The sequence below is a fragment of the Tachypleus tridentatus genome, unplaced genomic scaffold, assembly GCF_004210375.1.
Source record: "Tachypleus tridentatus isolate NWPU-2018 unplaced genomic scaffold, ASM421037v1 Hic_cluster_2, whole genome shotgun sequence".
Lineage (NCBI taxonomy): Eukaryota > Metazoa > Arthropoda > Merostomata > Xiphosura > Limulidae > Tachypleus > Tachypleus tridentatus.
The window spans coordinates 16304065-16324607 of record NW_027467782.1 but is presented as its reverse complement, the minus strand read 5'-3'; the positions used below and the strand labels follow the sequence as shown (position 1 = coordinate 16324607).

Genomic DNA, 20543 nt, shown 5'->3' with positions numbered 1-20543 from the left:
ATGAGATATACTGCGGGCTGTGTAATTCACAAGTTCTGCCTGTTCTCGAAATTAATAGAAGATTCTCGATCATAAGAATCAACAAAGTACTAGGTGTGTATGTAATGCTAGCAATTGACAATATTTGTGCCAAGCGACCTTCGGTGAATGATGTAGTTTCGCATGATTTATATAAAATGATGTTATTAACCGGTGTGTCTGTGTGATACTTGTAGGAAAATCGTTTTTTACCTGAAGATAGCTTGGCATGGCCAGGTGGGTTAAGGCGTGCGACTCGTAATCTGAAGGTCGCGGGTTCGTATCTCGATCGCACCAAATATGCTCACCCTTTTAGCTGTGGGAGCATGATAATGTGACTGTCAATCCCACTATTCGTTGGTGAATGAGTACATTGCGAGTTTGTGAAGACTAGCTGCCTTCACTCTAGTCTCACACTGCTAAATTAGTGACGGCTAGCGCAGATAGCCCTCGAGTAGCTTTGCGCGAAATAGAAAAAACAACAAACAAACAGTTGAGTCATTAGCAAAATTCCACCTGGATTGTCATATTTTATGCAAAAACCATATCTGTAGTTACTCTTTTGAAGAGTTTATACTTTTTATTTTGAATTATTCTATTCTTAACAGTATAACTTTCACCTACTTTTTTCGGAGTTTCCAATCAGCTCTTACAAAAACATGAAAATTTGTCTCAAACTTTCATATAAAGTAGTTTTCATTAGTAAAGCACGGGAGTATAGTGTGTATACAATACACTGGATCTGGAAGTAGTTGGGCTACACGTACCTAACTTTATGATTATTAAACGATAGTAGGCCCGGCATGGCCAAGCGCGTTAAAACGTGCGACTCGTAATCTGAGGGTCGCGGATTCGCATCTCCATCGCGCCAAACATGCTCGCCCTTTTAGCCGTGGGGACGTTATAATGTACGGTCAATCTCACTATTCGTTGGTAAAAGAGTAGCCCAAGAGTTGGCGGTGGGTGGTGATGAGTAGCTGCCTTCCCTCTAGTCTTACTCTGCTAAATTAGGGACGGCTAGCACAGATAGCCCTTGAGTAGCTTTGTACGAAATTAAAAACAAAACAATTAATCGATAGTCAACAACAGTGCAAACTATCAACCCATGACTGTGCTGTGATGTGGGTCATTTCAACACATTTGAGGGAAAGTAGTCACTCACTACTTGTGTTTTACTCACTTCTTCATAATAATTTATAAAACTATACATAAATAAAATTACAGGTTTTGAAAACTAACTTGACTTTTGATCTGCTTCGTGGTTATTTAAAACATTTTTTTTCGAAAGATATCAAATTTCAGTTTATTTATTTGCTTGTTAGTATTTTTCTGAAATCACAAACAGCTCTAATTTATTTCAGGAACCTTCATTAAAGCTCATTTCTTACCAAAATAGTGTACTTAATGTACATTGCTAGATATCAATACATAATCGACGTTCAAAAGTTATTTTTCCAGCAGCTAAGAGGAAAGTCTGGGGGCTTATAACTTTAAAAATCGGATTTTGACACCCGTGTAGGCAGAACGCAGATAGGCTGTTGTGTTGTTTTGTAAGTACCAACAAACAAAACATTGAAGAGTTATTTTATTTCTCATAATCTATAATTAATGCTTATTTATAATTTACAAATATGTAAATATAGCGTTATATAAAATGTAACCAGTGTGTGGCGCAGAGGTTTTCCATTGTCCATGGTTTACTGATCGATTCTGAAAGTTGAGGATGTACGAAAGGAAATCTACAGCTTTCGGTTAGCATAAACCAAATAATTTTCGTGTAAATGGTGAGTTAAAATGTTTTACTTTATGGTTGCCAAACGTTCTTGAAGATATGTGTGTAATCAAAAGGACAGATGAACCGAAATAGAATCATATCGGAACCAACAAAACAAAAACAAAGTTAGGTGTTAGAATAGAACGTTTCAGAAGTTAGTTTTCCCAATACCACATTATTCTATGTTGCATGATCATACTCTCACTCTTAATACCATAGTGAAGCATGTAATACTAACAATAAAGCTGAGTTGTAAACTGCATTATCAACAAAAGTTTTATTGTTGCATTAGAAACACATTAAATCTTCTGTAACTAGACTGCAGTCTGAAGCATTAGACATAATACATAACATTTTGGAACAGTATGGAATCTATTGGTCCACCTTGGCTCTTACATCGTCTTATTTAAACTATAAATATTAATGAATAAATTTTTAAAAATCTTAAGGCCAGTACTTATCATTCATATACTTATCAAGCTTTCTGTTAAACTCCATTAAATTTTCTGCTCCACAACATGCAAAGACAACCCACTCCAAAGGCTAACTATCTTGTAAGAAATATAAAGTTATCTTAGCTGAAGGTGACTTCTACTCTGCCAGTGTTTATACTTGGGTCCCTTAGTCTTACTATTCTCACTGTTAAGTATGAATAAAGATGATGCATCAACATTATCAATTCCTTTAAAAATCTTAAACACCTCTATCATATCACATGCCTCCTCCAATTCTTTTTTTTTAAGAGAAAGCAGAATGAGAGATTTCAGCCACTCATATGACAACTCCTCCATACCAGACATCTTTCTAATAACCCAACTTTGAACCCCTTCAAAAATTCAAAGCCCTTCCAAAGGTAAGGATACCAAGACTGAACACAGTTCTCCAAATATGACATAACCAATGAATCATACAATGAAATTTTACTGCTTTAGACTCGTGTTGAAAATCTCTGTAGATATACCCTAAAATTTTATTTGCCCTACCACCAGCAATAACACAATGCTTGGATAGCTTGTGAGACTGATCAGCTATTACATCAAGATCCCTTTTTCTCTATTGTTTAGATTATTTCCATCCAAATTATTATTCATATAATGATAACCAAGTAGCATTATCTTGCATTATTACAATTAAATTCCATCTGCCATTTATTTGTCCAATTCACTGAGTGATATAAATCTTTCAGTAAATCAGCAGCATTCTCTTCACAGGTAGTAACACCCTATGTCATAATGTAATTTAATTATTTATTGACCATTCTTTTATCTGTCTCATGGATGCATATCGAAAAGAGCAAAGATCCTAAGACTTGAACCGTGAGGTGCCTCATTTGTGACATAAATCTAGTTTGGTTGAACTACATCTGTGACATTAATCTAGTTTGGTTGAACTACATCTGTGACATTAATCTAGTTTGGTTGAACTACATTTGTGACATAAATCTAGTTTGGTTGAACTACATTTGTGACATAAATCTAGTTTGGTTGAACTACATTTGTGACATAAATCTAGTTTGGTTGAACTACATTTGTGACATAAATCTAGTTTGGTTGAACTACATTTGTGACATTAATCTAGTTTGGTTGAACTACATTTGTGACATAAATCTGGTTTGGTTGAACTACATTTGTGACATAAATCTGGTTTGGTTGAACTACATTTGTGACATAAATCTGGTTTGGTTGAACTACATTTGTGACATAAATCTGGTTTGGTTGAACTACATTTGTGACATAAATCTGGTTTGGTTGTTGTGGTCTGTTTGGTTGAACTACATTTGTGACATAAATCTAGTTTGGTTGAACTACATTTGTGACATAAATCTAGTTTGGTTGAACTACATTTGTGACATAAATCTAGTTTGGTTGAACTACATTTGTGACATAAATCTGGTTTGGTTGAACTACATTTGTGACAATCCTTTCTACCTGATCTACTCTTACTCTCCTCAACACAAATAGTAACCTTTTGAAAGAATGTTAGAAGATTTTGTAAGGCAAGGTTTTCCATTAGTGAAACCATGTTAGCTATCTCATAAAATTCTAAACTTGGTTAAATAACTTTTTGAAGTTTTTTTTTTTTTATCAGACTCTAAAATGTGATCCACAACTGATGTAAGACTAATGGGTCTATAAGTCCTGGAACATTTTTCATCACCCCTGTTGATAAGAGAAGTTACATTAGTTAATTTTCAATTTATTATCTTTCTCATTAATTTTATTTCCAATACTCTTCATGAGTCAACATTGTTTTTACTTGCTGCTACCCTGTTCTTTATGTAAGGAAAATATTTACCTTGAATATTGAAATTTTTTTCTTTAAAGATTTTCCATATTTGCTTTGTGTCTCAGCATAACACAGCTGCCCAATTCACAATGGATAATTCTTGTTGCTTTCCTTCAAAATTTGATTTTTAAAATTTGGAATCAAAATATTCTGATTTCAATATGCAGGAAAAATATCAAACTTAATACAGCAGTGATCACTTGTACCCATGTGTTCTCCAATTTTCTTCCTATATTTTTGAAGCTACAACAAATCTCAAATAGCAGTTTGTAGTAAGACTTAGGGAAGTAAAATGTTAAAAAATTATCAACGCATATATATAAATACAGGGAGCAGTGTGTGTGTTTACATATACATAAATACAGGGAGCAGTGTGTGTCTGTTTACCTATATATATATATACACACAACTTCCTATTGTTACAGATATAAGTAAGCTTTGTTGTGCACATTTACTCATTGTCAAACAGTATTTGATTTTGTGTTTTCATCTATCAATTTATTATTTAGGAAGAGATAAATGAAAAAGGGCATTGCCTGAAACGTAACAACAAACGTACATGTATTAGTGTGTGCATACTGTAGTTAACTTTGTGGTGGTTCTATCTTCAACATTTCCTTTTTCTTCCATTAACAACCACCACACATAATTTTCTGCAGTTTTAAACCAACTATAATATTAATACAATAAGGAAACATAAATAATAAGTTATACATTGTTAGACACATGTTATGACGGACTCGAGAAATAGAACATTACAAGCAGTTTTGTAATTTAACAAATATTCTAACATCAAATAATTGAACATATTAACTCTGGTAAATCTGTGAAAGTGAAACATTGATTAAAATAAAATTATATTCCTTGTTATTTATCTGAATTGTAAAGGTCAGTTTTTATAAACTTTCATCAAAACTATTGTCTTCCCCACCACAGCAATTGACTACCTCATATTGTCAAAATGTTACATAGTTTTTGTTAAGTGTAAATCCTTAGAAACTAGAATAGTTAATTCTAATCATCATTAAATGCTAAAACAAATTAAATGTAGTACAAAGTGATATTTGATGAAAATGTTTTCATTTTTCAAAAGGGTTCCTCTAGAATTTTTTATTAAGAACAGTATGTACTTGTTAGTAGTCATTCGGGTTGTTGCTGCACTTTGTTATAACATGTATAAGCCAGATTATTTTTATTCATTCTCAATGGATGTGAAACACACTACCACTCAAGGTTATATCTACTTTTTACATGTTGCATGGCAGTAATGTTAACTGTAATGTATTTCAGACTAACCAAATCATGCTACTCCAAACATCAGCTCCTTATATTTGTGCAGACAGCTGTAATATCACTAAACATTATGTGGAATAAGTGATTGATGAAGCAGATCTTTTGTGTTAATTTTTACAGTAACTGGATATTTACATTGATTCAATTCAGTTGTTTGTTCTACGTATTTTGCCAAGTGTATCTATATTATTGGTATCTGTATGAGGCATGATTTATTCACCATTTTACGAAAATTACAGATCTGATGACATAACATCTTTCAATATGCTTTCTGTTGTCAAATGTTCTGACTATAAACGATGCAACCAAGGTTGCCATGAAGAAGAGAGATATTTATGTAACTAAAGCAACCTTATCTTCTTCTATGCAGTATTTATAGTATCGATAGTTCTTGTGTTATGTCAGTTACTCTTTCAGGAATTATTAGCAATATTTTAATTTAAACCATCAAATGTAGTATTTCTATTGAGAATACCTTAGTCAATTAAATAACACAATCGAAAGAAACCAAAACACTTTCATTTGAACTCACTTACATTTTCTGTATAATTATTTGTTGATGATTGGAGCACTAACCAAATGTCAAGATTATTTGTGTAGACGTTTTTAATTTTTATAGTTATTAAATGGGTTTATGTTGTACCAACAACAAAGAATAATACAAGAGATGTTATTTATAATAAAAACATGAGAAATTGATCCTTTGTTTCAGTGAGAGATTTAACTTTGTTCATAAATTTAATAGTGCAGTGTTGAATATTCTTTTCAGCAATCATTATAAGTAATCTTTGTTGGCAAACACAAGTTTGTGTGGTGTACTAGTTGTTGTTTTATAATACTTCATCAAAGAGAAAGAAAATGATATAAGGAAATTATGAAAAAGTTAAGTATTGTTTCAATGGGTGTCTCGATGAAAAATATACCATGATAAAACAAATTGGTCAAGAGTAAGTTTAAAAGTAACGTGTACCTCAAGACCTTTTTCCAAAAGAATGATAACATGATTTAAAAGTAAATTTGTACTCAGTAGTAACATAGTAGAGATAAAGTTCATTTTTGAAACATAATGCTAATTACTTAACAGGTATTATTTTACTTTATCACTTTATTCATTAGTTACTTGATGTTTGTATGTTGGAATTTTGTTTAATTTTTGTTGTATATTCATTAGTTGTTTTTATTTAAATTTCAGTTGAGTGAGTATGTGATATTAAGCTAATTAGTTTGTAAATTTTGCATCACAATTTTTTTTCTCCTTCAAATACCTTTATATAAAGGGAAACTAAGTTATGGGTCGTTATTCTGCTGAATTTCCAAACAATTGTTAATTAACTTTCATATACTAAAATGAGAAACAAGATATTACTTCCAGCTTTGTCAATATTTTGCTTCTTCCTTGTGTAAAAGAGAAAATAAAAAAGTTAAACATGTTACTAGGCATGAGGAATATACTCACCCAAACTGAAAACTTATTTATCTTATTAGCATGACTTAGTTATTGTAAATATGTACATATTTTATTCATTGCAATGACTTACTTCCATATGTTACATTATATCCTTTTGCAAGATTAACTATTCTCATTTACTACTGCCTCGTATGTGCAAAACACTTTTTATGCATATCACAAGCCTTGTACCACCCATCCATGGGAAATACTTGATTCTAATATGTTTTTCATACAAATTACCACATGGAAATCTTCCACCAATGAGAATGACACACATTTTGTTACAAATATGATTAATATTCACTTCTACTGAACTATCATTTTTCTTTTTCAGTGGGGTTTTATTTAGTTGTTTGAAATTTTTCTTTATCATGGTTCCTAATTATAACTTAAATAGTTATTTCTGAAGCAGTCTTTTGCATTAATCATTTTTTATTATGCAGTTTATGTCTTTAAATTCTCTATCCAATCTTTATTGTTTTCATGTGTTTTATTCTCTCATGCATATGTATTTGTCTGTCAAACAATTTGTTCTGTATATTATATCCCACAAATTTCAAGGTTAATGTTACAACTTTGAGTATCACATCTCTTACAAAACACTTTTTAGTTGGTGACACATTGGGTCAGTTCTGGTTGGGATTATCTGTGATTATTTGCCAAGATATTAGTTACAATATAGGTCAAGCATGTACTCCTGAACTTCCCTCACTTTCCTAAGAACATGTTAAATCTGTTTAGTTGAACTAAGATTTTGACAGCCTTTTACTAAATTCAGATTGTGCCATGTTTCATATGCTCCATCTATAGAATCAGCTTGGCCTAATAAACTTGTTTAGACATAATTTTTCAGGTTTGTGATGTGTCACTCATTTACTTGATTTCATTTTTTGTCTTTCTTTGTTGCATGATAGTTCTTATTTAGTCTTCTCATCTTTTCTGGATATTAGATACCTTGTGGAGCATCTTACTTCCCAACTGGGTGAGAGTGCCAGCATCTCTTTTTCTCTCATGTGCTGCCAATTTATTCTTAGCAGCTGTAGTTTATTTTGTCACTTTAGGGGCAAACTATAATTTCCTGCAATGTTTTACCCATACCCAGCTTTCACACATTCATCTGAATCTCATTTCATTTTGTGGTGTTTATCTACAATAAATCATCTATCCCAGGTTATGCACCAAAATCTTGAAGGTTTATCATCGTTATTTCTTGACTTACTCACACACATGATTTCTTTGTTGTCAGGATTTTGTGAATCTCATGTTCATCTTCTTTTCAGATATTTTGCCACTCACTTATCTCAGAAAATTACATGTTGCCCCCTCTCTTTAGTGGTAGGTATCAACCATGTTCCTGACACACTCAAATCATGTGAGGAATCCTCTACCATTTCTCCCTTGGTAAATTGTTTACCACAGTTAAACCTCAAAGCACCTATTTCCATTTCCTTTTTATTATTCCTCAGTGCTTACCTGTTCTTTCATCCAGGAGTTTTGTATATCATTTTCTTTCATATGAATTTGAACAATGCCAACAGTATCTTGGACAACCAAGTGAATTATGGTTTTGTGGGTACTTGATTACGATAATTTGTTCCTCTTTAGTAATGTTTTGCTGCAGATGAGTGGATTATTTGAATTCTATCAGAAAGACTTTTAATACAATCTCTTTCTCCACTTCCTTTGTCATAGAACCCATTACCTTCTCTCAGCCACAGGATCCCGTCTTTGACATGACATTGAACCTGTGGCTTATCTCAGTTTTTATTCTAGGCTATTTGATGTCTGTCCCTAAGAAAATTGAAGACTGGCTACCTGTTATGTATTTGTTCCATCTCACTGAATTCCTCATTTTCCCTTATTTCATCATGGAATTGTTTCTCACCCTCAGGTGGGTTTTAACTCAAGGTATATGGATGATCAAGATGGATGTCATGAATGCTTTCTTACATATTCCAATAGCTCTGAAGTCGTCACCACATCTTTGGCTTTGTCCAACAAAGGATAAGTTATCAGTTTTAAAAACTCCCATTGAGGCTTAGTTTGGGCCCTATGTTTTTTATTTTATTTGAAAATTTTGAGCTTTTTCTCATCATTGCCAAACTCATTGGATGCATTTTCATTATGATATGGATGATTTGTTACTGTTATCTCATTGTGAACAGGAGTCTACCTGTCGTACATTTCAGCTGCTCCAGGAAATAACTCAAGTGGGCTGCTTAATTATATTGGAACTTCTGATGTGCTATTGCTTTTGGGGCTGTGTTTTTCTGTGATTATCACAGCCCCCTTTATTCAGGATCATATGTGAGCTCATCAGTGTGCCTTTTATGATTAGTGGACTCTTGCAAAGGATCCTTTTCAGGGTCTTCAGTGATTGGTCAGGATTCACACTTAGACAGGTGTTCCACTTTCTCGTCCTCATCTGGATTTTCATCTCATGTCTGGAGATGGAGGGCATGGGTTGATCAACAGGAAGCTTTATGGTGTTGGTTTACAGCTGAGGAGTGTTATTATATCAAAACTGGAGCATTTAGCTGTATGTCAGGCTTTGGATCATTTCTTCCATCTGGCCAGACATTGTCTGGTCATGATTCATTCCGAAAATTCCACAGTGGGTACTTATCTCAGTTACCAAAGTGGCATTCATTCTGGATCCATATGTTCTTATATGTTGCATCTTTTTCTTTAGACTGATATGCAAGATATCCATATCATTGTATCTTATATTCCAGGTGTTTCAATATTGTCACAAATCATCTTTCCCATTCAGACGGAGTCTGTCAAATGAAATGATCTTTCAATCATCTTGTCTTCCATGGTTTTGATTTCAGTATGGTTCTTCGCACATTAATGCCTCTACAACATCCTTCAACCACAAACCACTTCCATTTTGGTCTATGGTTACTCACCCTAACAATCAACAGATTCAGTCAGAATTGGGTATACAAACATCTGTATATTGATTCACCCATTCACCTTCTTCATTGAATTATGTAATTTCATCCATCCCACTCGATGTCAGGTTCTTCTGATTGCAACTTACTGACTGACTCATCTGTGTTTTTTAATTATCAGACTACCTCTCTCCTTCCTTTTTTGGTAACATTGATCATATCAGTCTTCTTTTCCTCTATCTTCATGCTTGTTTTTTGTTTGGTCCTTGGTAAGTAAATCAGATTTGTTGTGATGTGTAGTTTCATTTCTGGAGTGTTGCACTTGCTTTTCATCCATGGAAGTGTGTCAGTATAAATGGGATGTTTTCTACCATTCATCTCTGGAATGGAGGTTTTCACCTGATTTGCCCTCTGTTCCTGGTATTGTTGTGTTTGTTACTCTGCATTTTAATCTAGTATCTTCTGTCTCTTTGGTTTCCAGTTATCAGACGGCTTTGTACCACACCTTCCATTTTTTTTTCTCAGTAACTCCGTATTGATAAATTTCTAACAGAATTAATTCTCATGTAATTTTAATTTTACATTCTGTAGAGTGTACATTAAGGTAATACCTATTAAACTTAGTAGATTGATTTTGAGTAACACTTGGTTTAAGAATAATTTTACATATCACTTTCACAGGTTTGTTTTATTAAAATTTTGGTTGTAAATAATACATGATAATTTTTATGTAAGAGACTGTGGGTTACAGCCACAATTGCTTTCAATACACTGATTATCATTTCATTCTATATATTGTATTACCCTAAGTTTTCAACCCATAAACAAAACACATTCAAATTGAACTAAATATGCTCATATTTTCAAAAAAAGGATACAAACTACAATGTGGGAAAAAAAATGTATCTGGTTTTGGAGGTGATGGATGAAGTAGGAACCATAATGCAGTGGGGATACAGTTTTTCAACCTCAACCTCCAATTTGCTAATCTTATAAGAAGATTGTTCGAGCCCACAACATCCCACAATATCTTAAATTTATTTGAAGAAAGTGTCCAGTCCAACTGTTTCACTTTTTTTTTTCAATAGGCTTTCTCCTACAATTAAAAGAGAACACCAATTCTACAGCTTCTTCATTTTTGCATACAATTTTATAGTTAATATAACTTAACATGTGCGATGAAATAGGAATTTATATTTCCTCATTATCTTTTCCATTTTGTTCATCTTCTGAATTTCTTTCACTGCTACCATCTTGTGATTCTATTACAGATTTTAAATCAATTTCATTAGTTTCTGTTAAAACATTCTTGGAAAGTTTCACAAAACTTTCCACATTTACAGAATCATCTGCACCAGTCTTCTCAATTAAAGTTTGGATTTCATTAAAATCGGCATAACAAATAACTTCTCCACAATCTCTGCCATTATCAATAATAAATCCACAGTTTCCAAAGCACTTTATTATGCATTCATCTTTTACGTATTTGATTGAATGATATAAAAAATGCAATTACATCTAACACGTCAGTTTTCCTGGTCATTTCAGATGCTCCCTTATAGTCGTCCGTACTTGTAACAATATGCTGAAAGATCAATATTCTGTATTTCAATTTTATAAACTGTATAATTCCATTATCCAGTGGCTGTAGAACTGATTTTGTACATGGAGATAGAAAAACAAAAGAAACATTTGAAAGTTGAACTTTTGGGTGACAAATTGCATTATCTTGGAAAAGTAGAATATTCCTGTTTTCTTGTTCCATTCTTTTGTTTAATTTGTTCAAAAATTCCTTGAATATAGCACTTGTCATCCATGCATCATTATTCCCCTTCCATTTCACAGAAAATTGATTTTTTCTTAAATTTTTGAAACAGCACAGATTTTCACTTTCACCTATTACTCATAGTTTCTCTAGTTTTCCATCAGGAAAAGTAACCAAAAGAACAGTCAATCATTTATTTGAATAGCGAACATCAGAATAATGATGGCAGAAAAAAATGAACAGAATATATTTAACCAATGCTTACTGTGACAAAATGTCTGAGAATTTATTAATATTTAAATAAATTAGTAATTAAATGAGAATTTATTAATATTTAAATAAATTGTTAATTAAATGAGAATTTATTAATATTCAATCAAAAATATTTTTTTTACATTACTCAGGTTCTAATCCTACTTGTTGATAGATGAGGCAGGTGAAAAATAGTTTTACATCCATGTTATGCAAATTCCATCATGTAGAGGGCCTTTTATGAGAGAAATCTTAAGATAATGCTGCAAAATTTTGTTATTTCCTGCTTGTGCATTTTTCCACCTTATGCAGTTTCTGGCTTAAACAGGTGTTACTGCATTTATTTCAAAACATTGTTTTTCTCATGTTAAATGACAAAGTTAGAATAACTTCAAAATTCATGCAATAATGAATAATAAATATAATTGGTTTAAAAATGAATACCTGAAAATAAGTTTCTCAATGAAAAGAATGAAACTATTTACAATCAGACAGCAGTAGAGAAATATTCAGTTTGATTTTTTAAGATTAAGATGAGGTTCTATATTGAAAATAAGATTCCTTTTTAAGTTTTGATGTTAGCCAGCACCGATAATCCCGACTCGCATGTGCATGCAGTCTAGTGGGAAATGATAAAAGATACCTAACTACTTTCTCTGATAAGGTTGGAAACTGTGCATTAATACACAAGTAAAATAATGTGACTTTTGTTCGACACAAACTTTTACTTCAAGACACCCTGTGAAGAAGCTGTTGTTAATTTGAAGGTGTCAAGTTATTTGGTAATGTGTGCAAAGTGATGAGAAAGTAGTTCCTCATCCACTCACAACTACCAAACATTTGGAAAAATACTTATGAAGATCTTTCTTGAAGTCCTTCAAGTGTCTCTTCATTGTGTTCAAAATATTTTCAACAAGTGCTTCAGATGAGTTCATAGCCACATGAATGAAAAATGAAAAAGATTTCAGTTTACTGCACCCAAAATGTGTACCCCATAGCTCCAGTTTTGCAATCATTGCATTAACTTTGTCTTGCATGTAGAATACTGACATAAGCTTGCCTTGGAATGATATATTTAGGTTGTTGAAATAAGCTTATATCTATTGTTTAGCTTGCATTGCTTCCCATCATCACTTCTTTGGCAACAGGTTTGTTTCTTTGTTTTGGATTTCGCACAAAGCTACTCGAGGGCTATCTGCGCTAGCCGTCTTTAATTTAGCAATGTAAGACTAGAAGAAAGGTAGCTAATCATTACCACCCGCCACCAACTCTTGAGCAACTCTTTTACCAGAAAATAGTGGGATTGATTGAAGGTTTATAACGTCCCCATAGCAGAAAGAGCGAACACATTTGGCGAACTTCACGTTATCAGTGGAGCGACATGATGAACCTGAAATTTTGGTTAGCTTTATAACCTAACCTACATAATATTCGATAACAAAATACTGAACCTAAAACAAAAACTCTTCCGCTTTGTAATCTTTATAAATGAGTTTATAAGTTCTATTCTATGAAATATACTGAACCTAACAAAATGTAAAAAATCAAACAAATAATAACAATAATAGTTATATTATCTGTGGATATAATCAACGTTACGAACCTCATAAGTTTATAATCTTCCTTTAGAAACAACATATTTGTGTATATTTCTAAAGTTATGAGATTTTGTTGGCTTTTGATCTCAGAAATAGCGCCAGTTTTTCACCGGTAAGTTTCAGGCTTATAGCGTTGAAATTCGGGTTTCGATACCTGTGATTGGCATAATACAGATAGCCTATTGTGTAATTTTGACCTTAACAACAATCAAATCACACCTCAAAGAAATGTGGGTTAGTTTCAGTTTGTTTGTTTGTTTTGGAATTTCGCACAAAGCTACTCGAGGGCTATCTGTGCTAGCCGTCCCTAATTTAGCAGTGTAAGACTAGAGGGAAGGCAGCTAGTCATCACCACCCACCGCCAACTCTTGGGCTACTCTTTTACCAACGAATAGTGGGATTGACCGTCACATTATACACCCCCACGGCTGGGAGGGCGAGCATGTTTAGCGCGACGCGGGCGCGAACCCGCGACCCTCGGATGACGAGTCGCACGCCTTACGCGCTAGGCCATGCCAGGCCATTTCAGTTTATACATGTGGCAAACCATTTCTTGGGGTCTATAACGTCAGTGTCCCATTTCATTTTTATTAATTGGTTTCCTCGCTTACGTTTCGTTATGATCAATGAAAATGTGTGATGTTACGTGTTACAATTTCAAATAGGCCTAAACCTGAATTAATTTATAATTTATATTTAGAAGTTAAATAAATGTCGATACGTATCCAATTTTTGGTATTTGCTAACAAGATTGATACACACAATTTTCTTTCTCAAAACACATATATTTTAATATTCAGACAATAATACAATTTACAATAACGGTTATTACAAATAATGACTTGTATACAAACTTACAAAGAATAGTAAATCTTCTACCTCATTTGGAACTGGATATTTTTTCGAAGGTTCACGATGAGGGAATTAATTTTGAGTTATTTCAAAACACCTAATTTAAATATGAATCAACTATATCAAATTATCGTAAATCACAGAAATTTAATCAGTATTGAGCAAAACGTAGAGGGCCAATTTAAAATAAGACAAAATCATTTTTTATGTTCTGTCTATAATAAAGTTATTAGGCAATCACACACACAATGAATTATAGTATTTTTGTTCCAGTTGTTTTCACCTCATATATTATTCCTTCTATCGTTTAGTGTAGCTACAAATAGTTAGTTACAATAAAACAATAATTCATCTTCTAGGTGATCACGTCTGTTTTGAGTAAATATGTTGGAATTATGAAACTGATACCAGCTTCCCCAGCAACGACGTACAAATATTATTAATACTGCGGAAGATTATGTAAAGTTATGATCCCCTCAGATGTATTCTCGTGATCTAACGGAATAAATAAATATCTTGCCATCAGCTTCATGAACGCGGACGCGGGACAGTGAGTGAAAAATAATTATGTGTGTGTGTTTTCTTATGGCGGCGGGTCCTTCGATTCGACGTCCCTAAAGGATATCTTCGGCATTTCGATCACCTGCTCCCGCCGAGTACACGCACTGGCCTCGGGACACCTCGAACAGAGTCTGAGACCATGTACCAGCGAGCGGGAAATTTAAACACCCGGGCCCGCCGCCTACCGACTGGGGAACCCATTTTTTCGGCCTGTTTCGCGCGTGCGTGGACCAACAGCAGCTTGCTCCAACGGGTCTGACGTCTAGACGTAGCCGTTGCGAAAAGTGCCCGAACGGTTGGCGGCGGTTCCTTCGATTCGACGTCCCTAGAGGATTTCGCCGGCATTTCGATCACCTGCTCCCGCCGAGTACACGCATTGGCCTCGGTACAACTCGAACAGAGTCTCAGAGCATGTGCAAGCGAGCGGGAAATTTAAACACCCGCGCCTACCGACGGGGGAACCCATTTTTTCGGCCTGTTTCGCGCGTGCTTGGTCCAACAGCAGCTTGCTGCGGCGTGTCGGACGTCTAGACGCAGCCGTTGGAAAAAGCGACCGAACGGTTGGCGGCGGGTCCTTCGATTCGACGTCCTAGTTATTTTATTATGTAGGGTGAAGAAGGGGAAAATCTTTTCATATAATTAAATTTTTTACATGTTTACAGATTATTTTATAATAGACATTTTGGGGGTATATATCAAGGGTCAAGTGTTCCTGTTCTAATGAAGATCAGTCTAGCCGTTTTTCTGTTACTTGTTCTTTTCACAGACACGATCAAAAGTACGTAGAAAGGTTCATTTGGTTCAAGTTGGTATTGCTCGAATTGGGATAAAGGATTTGCATAATTAAATAATCATCATTGTTCTATCTATTGTATTGTACATTGCTCTAACATTTCTACAGAAGGTCAATATCTATAGATTTCAACAGGTTTTTCAAATCGGTAGGCTGTTATAACAGGTAAAAATTATAGATAAAACTCCAATTCTATCATCTCAGGTGTTATCAACACAGTTATTACTTTAAAATCTTGAGAAAAAAACAATAAAAACAACGTTTTTCCAGAGAATCATTGGTGTGGAGAAATTACGTATGAAGGCTGTAAAATATACATTCATAGAACCAAATTATTTGAATTTTTTTCAGTTTAGGGATGTTACAGATATTTCACAAAAATATGGTTTTGACACTAATAAAGGAAGATATGAAATTTATTACTAAGTGGTCCATGATTTTGACGGTAAGTAAACAATTTTTAAATGGTATAAAGCTTGTTTGTTTGACGTTAAACACAAAACTACACTAAGCTAAGTATCATTGTCAGTGGAGATAAAATACTTCAAGTAAGGGAATGACATTAACAACCTCAGTTTTATTACTGAAGCTTTAACTGTGTTCTCAAAAACCTTTGTCCTACTAAAATTATAGAAGGAATATTTCCCATATTTGTTACACAGAAGAACCATAGATAATTACCAGGAACACGTATCAAACATCAGCCTTTATTCATAAAACACCATGACAACAGTACTTAGAAAGAAATTTTTGGAATGACATCGATAGTCACGGGAGGACCATCGAATCTTTAAAAAAAAAAAGATGTTTTCAAGTTAACTTAATGTACGTATATGAGTCGTGATAAATTCAGCAGTTTTTACCATGAAAAGAAAGACAGTATTTATTCTAATATATCAAACAAAATAGATGTGTGAGCTATCTCATTTCCATAAACATTTAACTTTCGTTAAAAGTATAGGCAGAGGAACTGCATAGTAATGCTATTAATAAAATTGATGACAAAACTGCCAAGATATTCATTGAAATTAATAAAGATGACATTCTTGATTATAAACACAATTTGAATATTATGCCATAATTTTTTATGGTTTACCTTATATTTACAAAGAAGGAGTTTCATTACGACCTATTGTTTTCGACAATTGAGCTTTCAGCCATACTTTACTGGGCTGTAGTTTTAAAATGTTCACTATCATTGAATCTATATAAATAAATGTCAGTATGTGTCTGTTTCTTATACGTCTCCACGTTTCTTGTTCAATTAACACAAAATTTAACACAGTGATATAGCTCTGTTTGTTGTTTGTCTGCAAACCATTAACTGGATAATCAGATTAACTCTTGCAATTCCATCTTTCACAAATGCTAATAGTTATCTTTAGTGTTTTAGGACAGTGTTTTCTGTGTATTATTATTCTCTGTTCTTAGTTGTATCATTTAATTACATAAAAACATTATTGATTGTATCAATACCTTTAGTACATAAAAAAGTGAGCTTAAGTTTCATGACAGTTGACAGCAAAAAAGAGAAGACCCAGGAGAATATTATATTCTTTGTTTTTCATGAGTATGTTTTATTTATTATTTATATCAGTGAGTAAAATGTACAAAATAGTAACTTATGAGATAAGGTAAAGTAATTCTTTTTAATATGGTATGCTTGTATGCAGCTCATGGGTTATTTAATTTTGGATTTTGGTTCCAGTTTCGGATCTCTTGTGAAAACAATCTTGTGAGGGCTGTCAACGTGTTTAATTTGATTATTCTTTTTAGGTTTCTGTACAATAAGTTTATGTTCGCTTTTGCAACGTTTCAATTGACACGTAGGTGTTGATTTTGGAGTTCTACCAATAACAAATTTGTTTCGGTTTTCACTATTTCCAATAACAATAAAAACGTTTCTCTGATGATGTTCTGGCTTACTGCCAAGTCTTACAGTAATAATTTCATCAACATTATGGAAAAGTCTAGTTGAGGGAGGCCTGATGTTGCTTGACACCTCCCTCTGGATCCAATCAACGTCTCTTATTTCTTTTGAAGCTGGTGTTTCTGCCTGAAGATGTAAATCATAATTAGTGAGGGAACACTCATCAATCGGAAAAAAAAAAAAACTGTTTTAATAACAATAATCAGGTAATAAACATTTTAAAAATATATAATTTATTCTTTATGTAACAATCATTTTACTATAATATGAATAAAACCAAATAAGTGTTTATATGAAAATTGTATGTTATGAAATTGGATCAAGATATCTGATAAACGTTTTCTCGAAACTCGAAATATATCTCAAGCATTGTCCCAAATAGTGAGGAAGGTAATATAGAGCAAACAAGAGCTTTAAATAATGTTTAACATTTATGTTTTGTAAGTTCACAAATACTAACTTGTTAAAACAAGATAAAACTACTGTTATAAATAAATGTTTGTTGTTCTCCTCATTTCATTGTTATATAAATTAAACATGAAAAGTTATGTAATCTGAACTACTAATGACTATTAAGAGAAAGAGTTTTCAAACTGTCTTATCATAGTTGTAACACTGAAGTAAATCACGCAGTTTATAGTACTTTAAAATATTCAATAATCTTAGTCCAAAAGAAGACAATTGGATATTTCACTAAATGTCTGTCAGACCAGTGAAATTTGGCTGACGATAAAAAACAAACTGTTGTAAAATGTATCAAGGTGTTATTAACAAGATATGGTGGAATCACTTGTTACAAAATGGTACAAATACACTGGTACTAAACTAAGAATGATAAAATCCACATTTTAAGTAAGTTACCGTGATCTAACGATTCGCAGCAATTATGTGATAACTGTTAAAAACAGAATCAGATGTTCGCAGCTTCAACAGAACGTCATTTCAGTGTATGTACGGTTAAAAACTCATAAAGTTTGGTAATATTAACAACGAAAGGTAAATTTTAGTTATAGTAAGACACAAAATAACTCACTTTAATATCAGTAGTGGAAGTATGTGTGGTAATGAAAAATCATGAACCGACAATCAGACCTTTATGTTTTCCAGATGTCATAATAGCAATGGAAGTACCTCTTACATTATCATATATTGTAATGTTTGGTTCTGGCTTTAGCTAAATGGATGATAATTGTCTTGCCACATGTAATAATATTGAAGAAGAGGTAATTGACCAGTTTAACTAGGGTACAGACTTATCAAACCTCAATAGTATCGAACATGTATAGGTCTCTTTTGGAAGAAGAATTACATGTATTCAAATGATTCTGAACGCATGTTTTTCTGTAGTTGTGGATGTCTTAACAACACTCATTGTAAGCAAGCATATCATATTGATCACACAGTTTGACACAGTATACATTACATTAAAGTGAAATGTTTTTAACTCTACCAAATATAAATCATAAACGTAATATGAATGAGAAATTAATTCAATTTTGAACCAGATACAGATATTCACATAAATTAAGTATCAGAATGGTTGTAATTATTTTATAACAGTAATTTTGCATTAACATTAATAATGTGCTATTAATTCCATTATATTTCAGTTGCTTCTTGCAATATATATATGTGTGTAGGTATAAATTAACTTGTACGAAGTGAAAGTTTAATATTAAGAGCGCATCCTATTTATTAATGGTTATATACTTGTGCTGTATAATACTGAGTACTATAAAGTAAAAGAATTTTAAACGTATACGAACCGTTGTCAGTGAATCAGATTTTAATGTCCCTTCAGGTTTCTCATCATTCACGATTGTCTCAACGCGTATCTTTAATTCAGTTTTATCAGGACTTGAAGCAGGCTTGCTCACGTTTTCTGCTCTTTCTGGTTTCTTTTCTACTGAGTGATTTTCATTTATTGTCTGCAATATGGTTGGTTCTGTTTGATTTTCCTTTAATACCACATTAGTTTCTCTTTTATTGAACTTATTTGTTGGGACCTTCTCACACTCAGGGATCATTGAAACAGCTTCCAAAATGTCTAATTCACTGGGGGTGATCTTTTAGTTACAAGCTCCTGGTCTTCTAGCTTCGTGTAGGCAAAAACACCACAAGACCCGAGGATGCGGTTTTTAGAGCTTTCCATTTGCCCCGGCTTTTTCATTCACATTGCAGAAGCAACAAAGAACACTAAATAAAAAAATAAATGAGAAATAAAACGCGATTTTTTTCTTTCAGTTTTCTATATAAACAATACTATTAAAGATTAACTCTAAATAGTTGTCTTTTTTGTTGGTTTTATCGTTAGCAAAGTGATCTACAAAAACACTTGATAAACCACCATGTAGAAATGTTAACTACAATTGAAAAGTTATTTTTACCTCATTTGTAAGGTTAATTAAACATATTCAGCTTTACTAGGTTCATATTTGTGTTTTCACAAATTAACTACCAAAGGGGCACTGAACACACTTGACATTTTCAAATATCCAACCCTACTATTCAATTAAAAGATAATTGGGTATTGAGGTCAGATGCTCTCTCACCCCTGTTCCACATACTTTAATTATCAAGAACTGGAAGATAACATGTAACTTACCACAAAGCAATAAGACAAATCGAAATTAGTGTCAGCTCTTCCATCCACCAAGGATATCTTACAACTGTTGGTTTGGAGGCCCAGGGAAAGTAAGCTTGAGAACCATTCAGTTGGATCTTAAGAGAGAGTTGTTTTACACATTGTATCGATTACATAAAACAGAAAGAAAACTTCAAATGTAACTTAATAACAAAGTGTATAATTCTTTAAACTAAAAATAAACTTGATTTAACATATTAAAAATTACAATTAAATAAATATGATATTTCTTATATATTTTCATATTAAACATTGATAACAACCTTTACAAGTTGACAACTGTAAAATAGATTTTTCTTTACACTTTAAACGATAATTAGCAAAGAAAAATGACGCCTGTTATATTATTTGAGCTCCTTACTAGTAGACAAATAGTACAGTTATGTAATAACAACAACTATATAGTTATATAACGGGAAATCAGTCAGGT

General features: G+C 32.9%; 1 protein-coding gene across 1 annotated transcript; it reads right to left on the bottom strand.

Moving 5' to 3' along the window:
- Positions 1-17220: 17220 nt before the first annotated feature.
- On the bottom strand, positions 17221-19529 carry LOC143243308 (uncharacterized). Its single transcript, XM_076487157.1, has 2 exons — positions 19236-19529; positions 17221-17595 (listed from the first exon to the last, which is right to left on the bottom strand). Exons 1-2 carry the CDS (start codon positions 19494-19496, stop codon positions 17221-17223), a joined length of 636 nt encoding a protein of 211 aa, XP_076343272.1. The 5' UTR covers positions 19497-19529.
- Between the last annotated feature and the right edge of the window lie 1014 nt (positions 19530-20543).

Excerpts from the sequence above, each read along its gene's own strand:
- LOC143243308 (XM_076487157.1), bottom strand. The coding sequence starts at position 19,496 with ATGATCCCTGAGTGTGAGAAGGTCCCAACAAATAAGTTCAATAAAAGA. Across the intron at positions 17,596-19,235 it reads AATCTGATTCACTGACAACG|GCAGAAACACCAGCTTCAAA; the intron begins GTTCGTATACGT and ends TTACATCTTCAG.